The 15960-nt window shown below is 38.8% G+C and overlaps 1 protein-coding gene across 3 annotated transcripts in view; it reads left to right on the top strand.

Moving 5' to 3' along the window:
• LOC122884536 (pro-neuregulin-3, membrane-bound isoform) overlaps positions 1-15960 on the top strand; it is a 345178-nt gene that overhangs the window by 275513 nt on the left and 53705 nt on the right. For 2 of the 3 annotated variants that reach the window (XM_044214564.1, XM_044214566.1), the window contains exons 3-4: positions 7562-7635; positions 10072-10074. In XM_044214564.1, coding sequence (XP_044070499.1) covers positions 7562-7635; positions 10072-10074 — 77 coding nt within the window. The remainder of the gene's footprint in view (positions 1-7561; positions 7636-10071; positions 10075-15960) is intronic. The other variant, XM_044214565.1, reaches the window with a different exon arrangement.

Below are 15960 nucleotides of genomic sequence, written 5' to 3'. Positions count from 1 at the left end.
CAACAAATGGTTGTCTTCTATCCCAGTTCTCCCTTTGGTTTAATAGAGTTGGCAATATGTGAAGGAGAGGTGGGGGAGCAGAAGACCAAAAGAGGAACTGAGGTAAAAGATGAATAAAAGAATAAAATATAAGATAGGGAAAGTGGTGTGTTTTTTGTTATAATTCTGGGATCAGCGGCTAAGTGGAGCTGTGAATAATTGAGTAACTTCCTGCCTGTTTTGAAAGGGTTGAGAGGTGGAGGTGAGGTTTCACAGGACTCATGGTGAGATGGAGGAATGGGCACATATTCAAACATCATGGCATGTATGCAACATTCAGGGAGAGTCATGTTTTATTTAAAAAGGAGAGCCACTCAGCAGTCAGTTGCACTTGGCAACTGGACAACACACACACACACAGAGCGACTTTTCATGGTGGTACATGGTGGTACACATGTGGTGCCAAACATCTTCCTCTGGCCTCCACAAATAGTTGTTTCCTATGCCCTTTGTTTACATAGAGTTGTGAAGTAGTATGTAAAGGGGAGGTGGAGGAACAGAGGAAAGAAAGGGGGATTGAGGTGACAGGATTCGTGGTGTGTAGAGCATGTTCTGGGGCTGGTTTCACAAAGGTGGACTTTGTCTTATAATCTGCTCATGTAGTCCCACTGCATAAGGGTGGTGAGTGCCTTTGACACTGTTGATCATGCTATGCTCCTACAGAGTCTACGCGATATTGGTTTTGATTATAAGTCCTGTAAATAGACAGCAATTTGTGATTTGGGGAAATTGATACAGTTCTGTATTGTTTTGCAAATACTCAACACTGAGATACTACAACAAGCCCTTGACACATTGCAAGATCCATTTTTTTAATTTGAAATTAGTCCTGAATGCAAGCAAGACTACATGCTATTTTCTAGAACCAGAGATCTTATGGACAGTAGTATGCATAATACCACTATGAATGGACCACTATGAATAAGTATTGAGAGGATTTCAGAATACTAATATCTTGGGATCTGCCTGGATCAAAAAGTTACATTTAAATTTCACATTAACACATTTGTCAGCAAGCTATGATAAAAAAAATTTGGATATTTGTACAGAAACAGAGCTAATTTTCCAATGCTCAGCAGAAAGCGGATAATTGAGGCCGTCTTCTTGTCTGTCTTGGACTATGGTGATGTTATCTATAGACACGCCTCTGCCTCCACTCTTAAACCGCTAGATTCACATTATCACTCCGCCTTAAGATGTATTACCGTTGACAGTTATTCTATAATAATAATAATAATAATAATAATAATAATAATAATAATAATAATAATAATAATAAAACTTTATTTACAGAGCACTTATCAAAACAAAGTACAAAGTGCTACTCATCACTGCATCTTGTATGAAAGGTTGGGTATCTCTAACAGTAAGATGTGACAGGCATTGGTTTCTATTTATTTATAAAGCCTTTAATGGCAACCTGGCACAATATATCACAATCTATCCTGATTAAACTGGTCCCACAGTCATTATTTGACTCGATCTAGTGGTTGGTTGAAGCTCGATGTTCCGTGTGCAAACACTAAATTTGGGAAAATTTGCTTTTGGTTTTTGCGCGGCACACACTTGGAACATTTTACAACACACACTAAAACTCAACACATTTGTACCTATAGGTCAATTTAAAACCATGATTACAAAGTACTCCGCACTTGAATGTGATTGTTTTTACTGTGTTATGTTGTGGTCTGTTTGTTTGTTTTCTTGTTAATTATTTTGTGTTTATTTATTCTGTTTTGTGCTTTCAACATCATTGAAAATGAGGGCATGGACTCAATGATTCCTCGAGACTTAAATAAAGGTTTAATTGATGAAATTAACTATAGCTTATATCCAAAAAGCACTCACTTCCATAAAGCCATCTAAATTCATTGGTTGCATACAACAAGTAGGAGTAATCTGCTATGCATTATGGCCGCAAAACATGGCCGACTGAGTGGTAGCTCATACATCAAGACCAGTTTCATCTTTTTGGCAGTTGTCCAGCAGATGACATTGATTACAATGAAAACAGCTCTTAGTTTGGACATAGTCTGAAGGTTTTCCTATACATTTTAGACTAAGACTAAAACTAAGACCAGTCAAACAGATTTTTATGAACTAAGCTCCTGGTATTATCATTGCATTTGCAGCATCATACTCGTTTTTTTTGTAACTTATGCTAATAAATGGTTAATTGTGCTAGCCCTACCATATTTTGACTTGTTTATTTCACCCATCTGAATGTGGGTACAGCTGTACTGGAATGAGTGTTTGGCTTTGAGAGATCCTGTTGGATTGTGTGCCTTATCAATCATACACACACACACACACACACACACACACACACACACACACACACACACACACGGATATGCATATTCACAAGTACTTCCAAGAGAGCTTGCTCTCTTTTTGTCTATGTGTGAAATACAAACATGCAAACACATATGCACATATACATGCACAACAACATATACAATGCACAGTTTCACACCCTGCCTGCCTCTCATAAACTGTCAGGGTGAGACATGGCGCCCCAGATGCATTTCAATCACCCCGTCAGGGAAAGATGAGAGTAAAGACTTCCCTTGATACCCAGCGAAGCTAGATTTTCATTTGAATTTTCTGTTCTATCGAGAAAGGGAGGAATGAATGGAAACACATACGGGTGAGAGATATGTAATGTCATTAAAGTAGAAAAGTAATCAACTCAGGCCTCCTTTGAAGTCCGAGCTGTCAATTGTATTTGGTTGTCTGCAGGTCTGATTAAACAAACCTCCAAGCAGCAAGTTGCCATTAAAGCTGAACAGACATATTAGATTACATTAGGATTTGATACATCAAACGATATGACTTCATTGAGTACCCACAATAACAAACTGTTTTTAAATCTTCATTATCTTGGCTGAAAACCTAATTACCAATAACACAATGAAAGAATATCTGTTCCTATCCATTGCACATATAACGCCATGATTTTGTTTTTCATTATTGCATCTAAAACTTGGTGAAGAATTTCCTTAGCACTTGTGTGAATGTAGCGATGATAGTGCCTTACTAAATCAAGAAACCTTTGCGTTAAATGAACTTCCTCTAGCTGGTTAAATGACTTGGTCAGTGCCTTGGTTAATTGACTCGCTTGGTGTCTTGCTGTGAATAATTACTCCCAATACTAAAAGGCCCCTGTGAACCTTTCCCTTAAGTACAGCCATGTCTGCCTCTCTCGTTAGCTGACAATTTGCATCAGTCTAAGAAATTTCCCCTCATTCATCACATTGCATCTTCATAAAATAGTAAATAACTGAATGTCCTGTGGATTGAGTGATGATCATTTTGGGTATGGGTCCATACTTAAAACAATAAATTACTCTTCTGGGCAAGCTTAGAACAGTGATTGATTAGCAAGATATGGATAAACAAGCATTATGCAAAAATGTTGAAGCTTTTAATATGTTCCAGATTAAGATTGGGATGCATGAACCATTTAATTTAAAAGTGTGGCTGTTTTAGTGATTTTTACCTTCTGAGATCCTTACTGAGCAGATTGTTGTAAGGTCGGGCTCCAACCATGACAGAAACAACACTTCTTCTCGGCCATTTCCTGTTATTTGTTGGCCAGTTTACTAGAAGTGTATCGGCCATTTTGCCCAAAAATGAATTTCATGCCGAGAAAATGGCCTACGATGTGAAGATCATTGAACCAACCTGTCACAGGCTGACCAGTGCACTGTGGCATATTTCCTTTTAATAGACCATTGAGCCTCACGCTGCTGTGTGGCTGCACTGTATTAAATTGGTCTAAATGGCCACCCTGCCAAGTAGAGAGAAGCAGTTGTTTGGAACTCTAATATTTCTTTTGATTTTTGACACTGCAAATTGCCTCATTATTTTATTTGTATCACATCTTTATTATCGGAGGGGAGAATCAGTGGACATGATGAATGTTTTGTAACAACCCAGAAAAAGCAGTATAACAATTGTGTCACAGAGAAAAAACATTTCAGAAATCTATCTTCATTCGCCAGTTTTCAGTCTCTCTGGATTGGACAGATTCTGTGAATAACAGGGCTGCACAGCACTGCAGAGCCTGCCGATGGTCTGTCATGGCATTTAACATGAGGACAGTGTCCAAATGATGATTTCTGTCACCCTGACTTGATGTTCCTTCTAATTTGATGTTTGTCCTTTTTAGGCATCAAGATCAAGATATCTTACAGATATCTGTGTTTTTAAAATGTTGTGAGGAGATATGTGTAGACATTTTAACCAGACATTTGACCAAACTTTCAAACAGTTCTTTAAAATTTTGAGATTGCCGCATGTATAATTTGTAGCCTTAAGCCTTAAATTCAAATCCCACATTTGCAGGATAAATCCCTGAGGCACCCTTGAGCAAAGCACTTTTCACCCCAACTGGAGCTGCTGTAGTGCTCCTGTGCGGCTTTCATGGTGCATTTTTGCTTCATTTTCAGTACCATCCCAGAGAACCAGAATCTGTAATAGTCATAAACTAAACTTCAGCTGGAATATTAAGTTTACATCACAGGGTAAAAATGCCATGTTTTGCCACATTTCATGGAGAACTTACATGCATACACATGCAATCTCCTCCTGTCTTCTTTTAATTAATGACTATGGTGCTAATAAGAAGGCATGCAACTCTTCTATACCCTCCGACCGTCTCTCATCCATTCTTAGATTCACTCCAAAGCAACACTCTGATGTGTTTTGATCTCGGCAGGGAACACATATGCGAAAGAAAAGGAGAGTTTGTGGGATACAATAACTTCATATACTACACAGTGCTAGACATGATAATGAAGGATAATACAGCAGATTTTATGCTATTTACAGCTATGTCTACGCAATTGTGCATAGTTCTATTGTGTTCTCTGTCACCTCTAAGTATTTTTTTGCCACACTCAATTTAATCACCACTGTATGCTCCTCCTCACTTCCACAGTCCCCTCTAATGAGCATGACACACAGACAATGTCACCATGTAAAGCCTCTATTCTTTTAATTATCTTCTTCACCCCCACTTGGTGTGACAAAGGTTGCCTCCTGTCAACGTTTAGTCAGCTTAGGTCACAATGGCATGGAGAGATGTTAAATAACCACATATTTGGCACAGAGAAAAGTCTATCTGTGTTTAAAGCAGTGGTTCTCAAACTTTTTCTGTCACGCCCCCCTTCAGAAGCCGAAAAAAGTTCATGTCCTCCCACCACACGTAAACGGATTAAGTTCTTATCAATCATTAACGATATTGGGGGAGCAACAAATAAAAAAGGAGCCCACTGAAATCGATTGAAATAAAATATATGATTCAGATCAGCACGATAGCATCAGCAAACTCTTTTTTTTTTATTTCCCTACATAAATCATGTTCATTCAGCTTAGTTCCGCTGGTCATCCACACACACACCCCTACAGTGGCTCTATGCCCCCCCCCCAGTTTGGTTTAAAGTGACCTGTTGACATGTTAGACTTCCTGAATAGAAGCATCTGAGTAGAAAGCTGAAGTCTGAACACCAAATACTGTAGCAACGTTTAAACCACTTTCACTGGAGTTTTGAAATGTGATTCATGTTGTGTCTTTAAAACAAGGCAACTGTGTTTATTTGTGTTTGCTTTGTTCTCCTGCTCCCACACAACACATATTTGGCATTACCCGTTGCAACAGTAAAAGCTGAGAACAACAAACTTGGAGGAGAGGCAGCAATACAGACGCCCTGACAAATTATGAGAATGTTGATATAATGACCATCTGTCATCACGGTGAGATGAATGTGACTAGAAGAAGCCCTCATACATAGCATATAGTAAGGAAAACATGCAGTTGTTTGCTAAATTACATACTAAGAAAATATGCCCTTGGGTTCCTATGACAACCACTGTTTACCATTTTCAACAGAAATCTGACTCGTTACAATGAATACAATGTCGAGAGTTTGCTTTAAGATCCAATTTGCATACAGACTGCAATTAAACTACAGTGCAGAACTAATGTCAGTTTACCACTGCATGCTCTTTAATAGTCACCTGTAGTGCTAGTCAAGCTGCAGAATGGTTATAAATATAATACAGGCCTTTTCACAGCAGACATTTTAACTTGTTATAGTGCACATAACATTAACAATGGCTCTGTTCTATTCAAGTGTCCTCATATACGATGACAGTGACAGTGAGCCGGCATGCACAATAGACCTTTTTCACGGCAGACATTTTGACTTGGCAAAGCAGGAAAGGCCAAGGTGAAACAAATTTCGTTAAAGATGGCTAGGTTCCATCAAGTGTCCCAGTAAGCCATGCCAGTGAGCCAGCAGTCACAATACCAGAACCCTAGCTCAGCCTAAATGAAATGCAGTTGTTTTTAATGTTATCAATTACAGCTGTGCTTTTCCTGCTATGACATGCCAAAATGTCTGCATTGAAGAAGGTCTGTACCAGTACTCAGCTGGCTAAATGGAATTCAATCATCATTAAATGTATCAGAATCAGAAATACTTTATTGATCCCCGAGGGGAAACTCTTTTGCTACAGCAGCTCACTGTCACGTCAGTGCACACAGGAATAGAAGTACTAAGCAAAAAAATATAATACACTATAATACAGGTCAGAAAATAAATTAAGTACCAACAGTAGTACAATCTTTTGTAAGCTTGATCTCTGTGCACAGCTCCAGTGCGTCGTCTGGGTGGACGTAGATGTTCTCTCAGCTGGGGGTTTCCAAAAGCAGGGACCGCTGGGATATGTATATTTGCTCTGTTGTCAACTTGTCAGAGTAGATACAGATTAATTCCAGGAGTGTCAATGAAACAAAGCCACAGGGGTAAACAGGGAAGGAATTGGGATGCAGGTTGGGTAGAAGAGAAAATTGAGACTTAGTGAAACAGAATAGTTGAGAAAGTGACCAAATGATAGATTGTATAAATATAGTAGGGTCAAATTTAGAGAGGTAGCACAAGCTACTTCTGATGCTGAATTTTATATTTTATTTGCATGTATGAGACTTGCATTTTCCTCAAGAGAGACAGAGAAAAACAAAACAGCAAGAAAGGTACAAATGGCCAGAGGCAAAGTTTGATATCCAAACCAACTGAGGCACCCAATTAGTCTTTACACTGCATACTGGCATTTTAGCCTTCATGCTATCTCTGTGCACCGTAAGACACAGTTACACTTGTGTCTTTAATTAATTAAAAACACATACTCGCAAAGCATAGCCTTTTCCTAGGACATGTTCTGATGAGCAGCCCAAGCACATTTCAGAATTCATTAGCTGCTTAATGATCATTGCCTGACTGGCACTCTCACAAAAGTGTCGATCAAATAGTTGACATTTCTTGAAAGTTTGAGGACTATCCAGAAACCATGGAATGTGTCTTCAATTAATTCCTCTTGGTGGCTTGTAGGGGTTAGGAGCACGAAGAAAAAGCATCTTTTTTTTTTTTCATTTACTTCAGTTGTAGTGGAATTTGTTCCCTGGCAAATCTACCTGACTCATTGCCTGCTTGTGTATTCCTCTTTTTCTCCACAGGTGTCGAGAAGGCTACCAAGGAATCCGCTGTGACCAGTTTCTGCCCAAGACAGACTCCATCCTGTCTGACCCAAGTAAGTTTCCACATTTTTTACTTCAATGTATTCTGCGCACCAACATCTATCATTAGACCGTGAATCAAATTTGAACATAAAAAAGTAAACATGAGGGAAAAGTAGGTGGTTATATTTCTTAGATCATTCTGAAGAGGTTCAACTGGAGGACTATTTACTCTTAAGAGTACTTATCCACATTAATAAAGCACTAGGGAAAATAAGATGTTCACAACCTTACACCGTTTGTTGTACGTGTTCTCGCTACCAACTCCTCAGCTCTGCCATGCAAACATCCTGCAAGACAGAGTAATATGTAATAATATTAGCTTGCCAACTATTATAGGATCACTCAACCAGACAGTATAAATAGAAATATTTTACAGTTCAAAGTTTTTCTTATTGTATATTCTCCTTGAAATATGCATATATGCTATTTCTTCAGAAATGCTGAGGGAAGAACACAAATTTCCCTAACTTCTGTCGTTACCGCTCGCTATCTATGCCATATTAATTTCCCTCCTTCCTCTCAGCTCATTCCAAAAAATATGCAACCTTGTCACTGGGCCACTAACATTGTGACAGTACAAAAGCTTACCTGTGACTTTTCTACTAACAAGCCAGATGCTGTAATAGCACCATTTACCGTAAAAGGACAGTAACGTGCCTATGGGGATTTTTACCTCATAATTGTCAAAAAAAAACCTTTCTGTGGAAATATTATGGAATTTAAATTTCTTATTGTGAATATGAAATGTTCTACTTGATTGCAAGGGAGAATGTGCCATAAATGAGACATGTAGATTAAATGTGGCAAATGCAACAACACTGTTATCACTTGCTCTTTGTTAATATCATTTACTTTCCAGGTCATTAATTAAGTCTCCGTAATGAGGTTTTTAATTCCAAGAAAGTATTAGGGTAATTGTCCTTGTTAGAACAACATTGGTGTTCACTGAAGTGGCACCCATCGCTTTGTTTGTACACCAAACCTACTGACCTGAACGCATTGGTAGCTAAGAACTGTTATCATTCTCATCACTTAAGCAATTTGTCAAGGTCAGACGGAAACAGTCGTTGATTGTGTTGCTACTGTATCTGTTGATCATTGTGAAGAATCCTTAGACATTATCTTCTCTGTGTAATGGTAAATCCTTCAAAGCTTTGACCTGCCGAGCACAGACCCAGGGGCCTAAGGGCTCAACAGGCCCGTAGGACGCAGGATCTATTTGAATTGTTATCTGTTTTCTTTGGAAAGTCAAAGAACTAAAAAGTAGGGATGTTCCGATGACATTTTTTGCTCCTGATCCCAATAATAACTATAACTATATTTTTGTTATATTTTTGTCTACTTAGCCTACATTAAAATTAGTAAAGGTATTTACGTATGTCTGACAGCAGAATGTAATCTGCATCAAAGGTTTGTTTTGATGGTTTCCTATCGTATGACATATTGTGGGCAAATTCTTTATTTCATGCGTATCATATTTTCCTAGAAAAGAACTGATATGTAACTGTAAATTCAGAGGAAGGTTCCTATAAAGGACTGGATAATTTGGTTCTACTTAGAGTGAAAATAGAGACAGTGTTCAATTGGTGCGCTCACAGTTGATTACAAGTAATAGCATAATCTTGAATGTCTTGAATGTCTGTGCATATTAGGACAACTGATAATGTAAAAATCTGTTTTTAGCATGCATACAAGTCAACATTTCTAATGATAAAGGAACAGTTCTTGGAAATTCCTCTAGAAATCTACAATTGCTTATAAACTCAATGAAAGAAAATACCTGCATGCCCATGCTCCTTAAAGGCTCAACAATGCTCCATGTAACTCCAGGATTGAGTTTCAACATCAAGAACAAAGTTGTTGTCTAACAAATCAAGTACTGAATCTTAACCATAACCTCAAATTGGTTTTCTTGCTTAAGCGAGTTACTGATTATTAATTTATTAATCTGCGACTCTTCCAGGTGAATTTCCATATAAATTGTCTGGGAGTTACCAAGTCATTATTGATAAATGGGGCACTTTGGGGGAAAAAAGTAAAAGATTGGGGGCCGTGGAAAAATGTTTTTTCACTTTTTGGCATCCTGGCTGAACCCCCAACACACATCCCCTACACCTTTCTGATTGTATCAGCTTTAGCTCACACCACTTTCCTTTCATTTCTGATCTCATTCATCTATTCTTTGCAACTTTCTCTAACTCTCAGCCAAATCTCTATCCTCAATTCATTTTCTGATAGTAAGAATCGATCGGCCTACTTTCAGGGCATTATTCTCACTGGCTTCGACCCCTCTCCCGACTACCTTCTTTATTTCTTTAGTCCCTGTTTTCTGTTCTCTACTACAAAATACAATGTCATATAGCCTATGGATTTCTTTTTTCAGTAACACCACCTTTTTCTTTCTTCCTTTTTTCCCATTTTATTCAACTATTTCCTGCTTCAAAAAGTTGGTAAGTGCAAAATTGGAAAAGAAGAGTGGCAGATTGTGGCCTCCATCTTCTTTCCTCACCCTTCAGATAATCTTGTCACAGCATCACTCTCCTTGACTCCTTTGCTTGCAGCTCATCAAATCCTAATTTCCCGGGTTACCTTTGTGTCTCGTGCTCAAGCTTGCCTCGGTGTTGACATGCTTGTTCCTTCTTCCAAATTTCCCTCCTGACGGCCCCCTCTCGCCCCCATCTGTCTCCTGCTAACCTCCTCCGTGCCATCCTTTGCTCAACACACATCTTGTCCAAGCATCAGACCTCATCCCCTCTCCCCAGCCTACAGTTCTCTTTCCAACTCATCTCCTAACACTAAGTGGCACGGGCCTCAGATGGACTGAGGCTTGAATTGTGCCAGCTAAATAGGTTCACCAGTAGGGCAGACAAACGCTGCCAAGGACCTCTGGCACACTGCGGTCTCGACGGAAGGGAAGGAAGGGCGCGAGCAAGGAGGAGAGGGGCTGGATGAAAGTGGACACATCTTCTGAGTTGGGCTATCACACTGTCTCAGGGTCTCAGAGGACAAAAGGAGAGTCATGACTCCAATGGCTTTACAAACACAATGAGAGTGAGATACAAGGCAACGCAGAGAGAGAGAAATATTTGTTGTCTAAACAAAACAAGGAGTACTACACCCTATAATTGAAATAATTCAGAATACAGTTTTAAAAAAAACTGGCTTTAAAAACGGCATAACAGCACTGAAAGGCTCCAAGATCAATAATGAAATGCAAGACATAAATAAATGCCAGACAGGATTGCTGCGCATAAAGTATTTAACCAACAAATTTGGAGGAAGGAAGGAAAAAACATACTACATAATAGGGCAGTAGCTAATGAATTAATCAATTAGTCATTTAAGAAAATAGTGGAAAATGTCTATCACAAGTTCTGAGAGCAAAAGCTTTCAGATTTCTTGTTTTGTCAGACTAACTAATTAATTATATAAAACAGAAGCAGTAAATTCTCACGTTTTTCATATTTGCTTGACGAATTAAGCAATTTAGACCTTGAAAAGTAGTGGTTCACCAATAGGCTCATGCTTACCGGTGGACCGGTAGGCTCATGCCCACCAGTCCATGCTGTGCAGCCAAACATTATTCAAACCTCACAGAACTTTCTAGTTCAATATAGAGTTGGAACAAGCTGATACAGAGCATGTGTGATACTGTCAGATAGTGTGGAATAAGATGATTTTAACAACCTTAAAGTTACATAAGGTGTAAAAAGAGGCAAAACTGAATGTTAAGGGGTTAATTACATAAAATGTGTGTTAGACTAATGCAGAGTAATCATTAATTGATTTATAAACAAGTCATGTGAAATATGTAAACAGCTGTATTGGCTTTTAGAAGAGAGATGCAGGGGTTTTATTGATTTTGCTGGCCCAGGCTACTCTAACCAGGTGTACCAAGACTGGATAGTGTGTGTGTGTGTGTGTGTGTGTGTGTGCGCATCCAACAGCTGGGTACAGGTGCAGGACAAAAAACAGCATACAAAGGAAAAAAGAGAGGTTGTCCACACACTGAATTTTGCAAGCTCCCAAAACGTTTCTACCAAAAGATATTCTGGTTCATAGAAGGTTAAAAGGGCTGAGCCAAACCACAATTAAGGTCTTAAACACAATCATAAAGATTTTGAACTCTTGTGTAAAAACTAACTTGCAACCAAAACAGAAGATCTCGGGGGTTGCACATAACTCACTGATGTGCACTTACTGTAGTTCTCAAAATGCTGACAAAGCTCAACACCGAGTTCGTCACCTAACTCGCTTGATGGGATGTGTTTGAGATCAAAGATTTGTTTAGGTTTCCCCTGAATCTGTCTAACAGCAACACAGGCTTTTTGTTGTCATTCTTACATACAGTATGTCAAATCGAGTTCAAACTGCTTTTGTTGTCAAGGCATCTTTTGTTGTTAAAACTGCGAGGTTGCTGATTGGCACTACCCATTCTGAAGAACTTTCACAGGGTAATGCAGTATTCAGGAGCTAACATAGACTACGCTCTAAATGTATTCTCTTTGAATAGTGTTCCCTCTGTCTTCTGCCCTACTTCAATCTCTTTCTTTACTACTTTCATCGTCTACAAAGCCCTTTCATTGTCTTGGCCACATTGAAAAACATATCCAACCCTTCTGAATCGAAGGCCTGGGAGTCGAGACAGTCTAGTTTTACGACGCTGCAAGGCAGAGTCAGAATCAGCATATTTTCATCTACAGTACAGTACATGCATCATATCACACCCCATAGACACAGAGAGATTTGGAGATTTAAACCTGAAGACAAATTTAATTCACACTATCTTTATGAGATCTGATTTCATGCTTGGCAGGTTTGTGTGCACCACAGATGATAACATTGCAGTAATCATGCAAGTCTAATTTCCCAGAGAATACAACCCTGGGTTTCACGTTGTATGCATGTTTCAATCCATAAGATATAAAGGAAGCATAAAATGTCCGACTGCTTAAAGCTTTATGCTTTTATCATGGGCCAACTGTTGAGGCAAGGGTAATCCAAGTCACCTTGGATTGTTACAATAAGCATTGTAACAATCCAAGGTGACTTGGATTACCCTTGGGCATTGGGCAGAACAGTGAACACTGTGAACACCTATGAGCTCCAGGGGTGATGGTCTGTACCTGACTCTGACCTTTAGACAATTTGGGTATCAGTACATTTTCAGACACATATCTGTTCATGTTGTAGTATCTATTTTTATCATTTAGCAAAGTCACAAGGAAGCGGGCTCAAATATATTATGTGGATGTTTGGGAACAAACTGCAAACTAGATGAGCAAAGTGCAAAGATGTCAATAAAATCCACAAGCTCAAAATGTTATATCAAGCATAGATATATACAGCAATGTACATACAAGGAGTGGTTATTACATCAACACTGGTGCAATCTAAGGCAAATTAGGCATTCCACAGAGCTGTACACTTGTGAGACATGGATTCAAGTCAGACTTCACAAACACAAACATGCTTATTGGGCGACTTCCGATCGGAAGGTCAGTTCGATCTCAGCTTCCCCCAGCCCACATGCCGAAGTGTCCCTGGGCAAGACACTGAACCCCAAATAGTTACTTTGATGAGCAGTTCTGCCATCGGTGTATGAATGTGTGTGAATGGGGTGATGTGATATGTAGTTGAAGCGCTTTGAGTAGTCAGAAAGACTAGAAAGGTGCTATATATGTACAGTCCATTTACATGAGGACTGCTCTGAGACTTGACTCCCTAAAGACTTGACAGCTTTGAACTGAAAATGTTAATGTCATTTTACTAGGCAGCATTCGGACCTGACATACTTCAATCTGCCTATGAAGACTTGACTTGGACTTGTCTCAAATTACTTTACACTTGACTTGGACTTGACCCAAAAGACTCAGAACAGCTTTAGCAATCCAATACAAAGACTTACAAAAGTTCCAGTCAGAATGATGTTGATTAAAGAAAAATTTTAGGCTTTCAATTTTACATGTAGGCGTCTTCTTTGTTCCCCATGTGGTGAGGTCCACCACATGTTGATTCTTTAAAGCCCTTATGTGTACATTTGTGCATATAGCATCTTTCAAGTTATTTTGACAACATATATTTTGTTTTGTTTTTTGTGGAAAAATTAGACAATCCCAGTGAAGTTTCTGTGTTACTTTCAGATACATAGGTGGAAGAGGGAAAGGGGGTATCTGCGTGCTTTGCTATCTACCAAAGTGTTTTTTATAACTACTACTAGGAATCGCCAAATTCAGATATTTTAAAATCTTACATAGGTATTGGACTTATTGATGAAAAAAGACATTTGTCATACCTTTCCAACACCTTTTTAATTTAAAACAGTACACATAGAATTACAGTAGGCTGTACAGATCAGTACCTGTAGATGAAGAAATACTCTAGGTCACATACACACCTTTTTGTATTTGACATAAAATTAGTTAGAAAGCTGTGCTGCTGTTGCAGCTACAAAGCTCTGCTATCGAATGTCCTTGTTTTAGTTATCTTAAGTCATGCTGGCACATTTCTTTAAGTGCATGTTTGTGTGTGTCTAAGGGTGTGTGTTGTTTCTGTGCTCTACATTTTTACATTTGTGTTTCTGCGTGGTTGCATCTCCATCCAGACATTCCCACACAGTGTTGGGAAGTGAGAAGCGGAGTCTCAGGAGACATCTTGTTAAATTCACACCATCTGAAAGACGAGGAGGAAAAGAGCTGGCTTAACGCTTAGAAGTACTTGACGTCTCTGGCGTCAGCTCCAGTATCAGCCCTCCTTCTTATACTGACTTTTTGTGGCATGGAAAATCCAACCTACCAGGATATGGATAAAGAACTGTCATGTCTGCGTGCTTGACATCCATACAACACCAAAGCCAGAGGACGTCTGAGCTAGTCTCGCACTTAAGATATGAAAGATGTGAGTTTCTTTAATGCCTAACAATCGCTGGGAGAAGATTGAAACCCTTTGAACCCTGGATCAAGATTTTGTATTTTGTACTTTATAATATTAGAAATAATGTTTCTTGCTTTGTATGAAGCTCTAGCTGCAGAGGCACATACTACTTTTAGTTTAATTGCCGTGTGTCCGTAGTGAAGGAACTGGCAACATTCACATCTAGACTACCCATTAAAAACAACAAAAGAAATCTCTTTGACGGCAGATCTCTTTGAAACCAGATGAAAAGATTCCATCTTACACATTAATAGTGTTTCCATCTCCTCTCTCACTGGACGTTGCGTATTTGTTTGTGCTTGCATGCAGGATGCTGTACTGGATTACAATTAGTAACATAATCCACAATCTTCTGTTATACTGCAGTAAATCAGGCTCTAATTACACACAGATTGCAAGTGCAAATTTAAATAAAGGTGCAGAGCAAATCTGCAAATGTACGAAAACCAGGCACTCTGCAGTAAATATAGGAGCTACTAAGTTTGTTGATTACTTACATTAGGGGAAATTTACCTCAGTTAATGTTTCAACAAAATTAGTTATTGTTCATGAATTTTGTTTCAAGAAGGAAATCTGATGTGTAAAATAATTAAAACAGGAAATGTAATGGTAAGTCTCCTGTAAGTCTACATAAATACGAGTAGCCCATAATTGCTAAAGTTGGAAAAAATTAAATCACCATATCATCCAAACATTTATTACCTTTTGATACGCATGCCTCCGCGGGACACAGAGATGGGGTGGCCCTACGCCCCCTGTCATGTGACACTGTAGCATCCATCCAATTCTAAATTGTAAGTGTGTCTATAAAGTGTCTTTGTGACAAATGCTTTCTTAAAGCGCTACAGAAATAAAATGGAATTGGATTGAAAAGAATGATGCATTTTGCCTGGTCTTGTCTTTATATCATTGTCTCTGTCTCTCCAATGGCTCAAATTTGCAAAATCTACTTTTACATTTTTACTTTACATGATGTTAACAGTATCAACTCATAATCATCTGAGTTCAAAGAGTTTATGTTTGAAGTATGAATATTGTGGTTTTCACTTTTTTGTTTCAAAAATGTTCCCTCAAAGTTTGAATGCTTTACATAGCTTATGCAGTAATTAAATGAAGGGCCATTGTGCCATGTTGAAAGGACGTGATCACCATACAGATACACATCTTTTACAATCAAATTAATAGATGGCAGTGTGAAGCTTAAAACAAGCTTGAAAAAAGGGGGTGGCTCTTCTTTCAGGTTAGAGCAACAGCCCCTCTAAAGGTCTGTGCACACAATCCCTGATCAGGAGCAGGGGAGACCGGACAAGGTAGCTACCTCTGACAAATATCTTGTTCTGGTCTGAGAGGTGTCCTTGTGGGGTTCTAAGCATTTTGTTTGTTGGCTGCAAGGGCAGATGTAA

This window comes from Siniperca chuatsi, linkage group LG11 (genome assembly GCF_020085105.1).
Source record: "Siniperca chuatsi isolate FFG_IHB_CAS linkage group LG11, ASM2008510v1, whole genome shotgun sequence".
Classification (NCBI taxonomy): domain Eukaryota; kingdom Metazoa; phylum Chordata; class Actinopteri; order Centrarchiformes; family Sinipercidae; genus Siniperca; species Siniperca chuatsi.
This window is presented reverse-complemented; position numbering and strand designations above follow the sequence as displayed.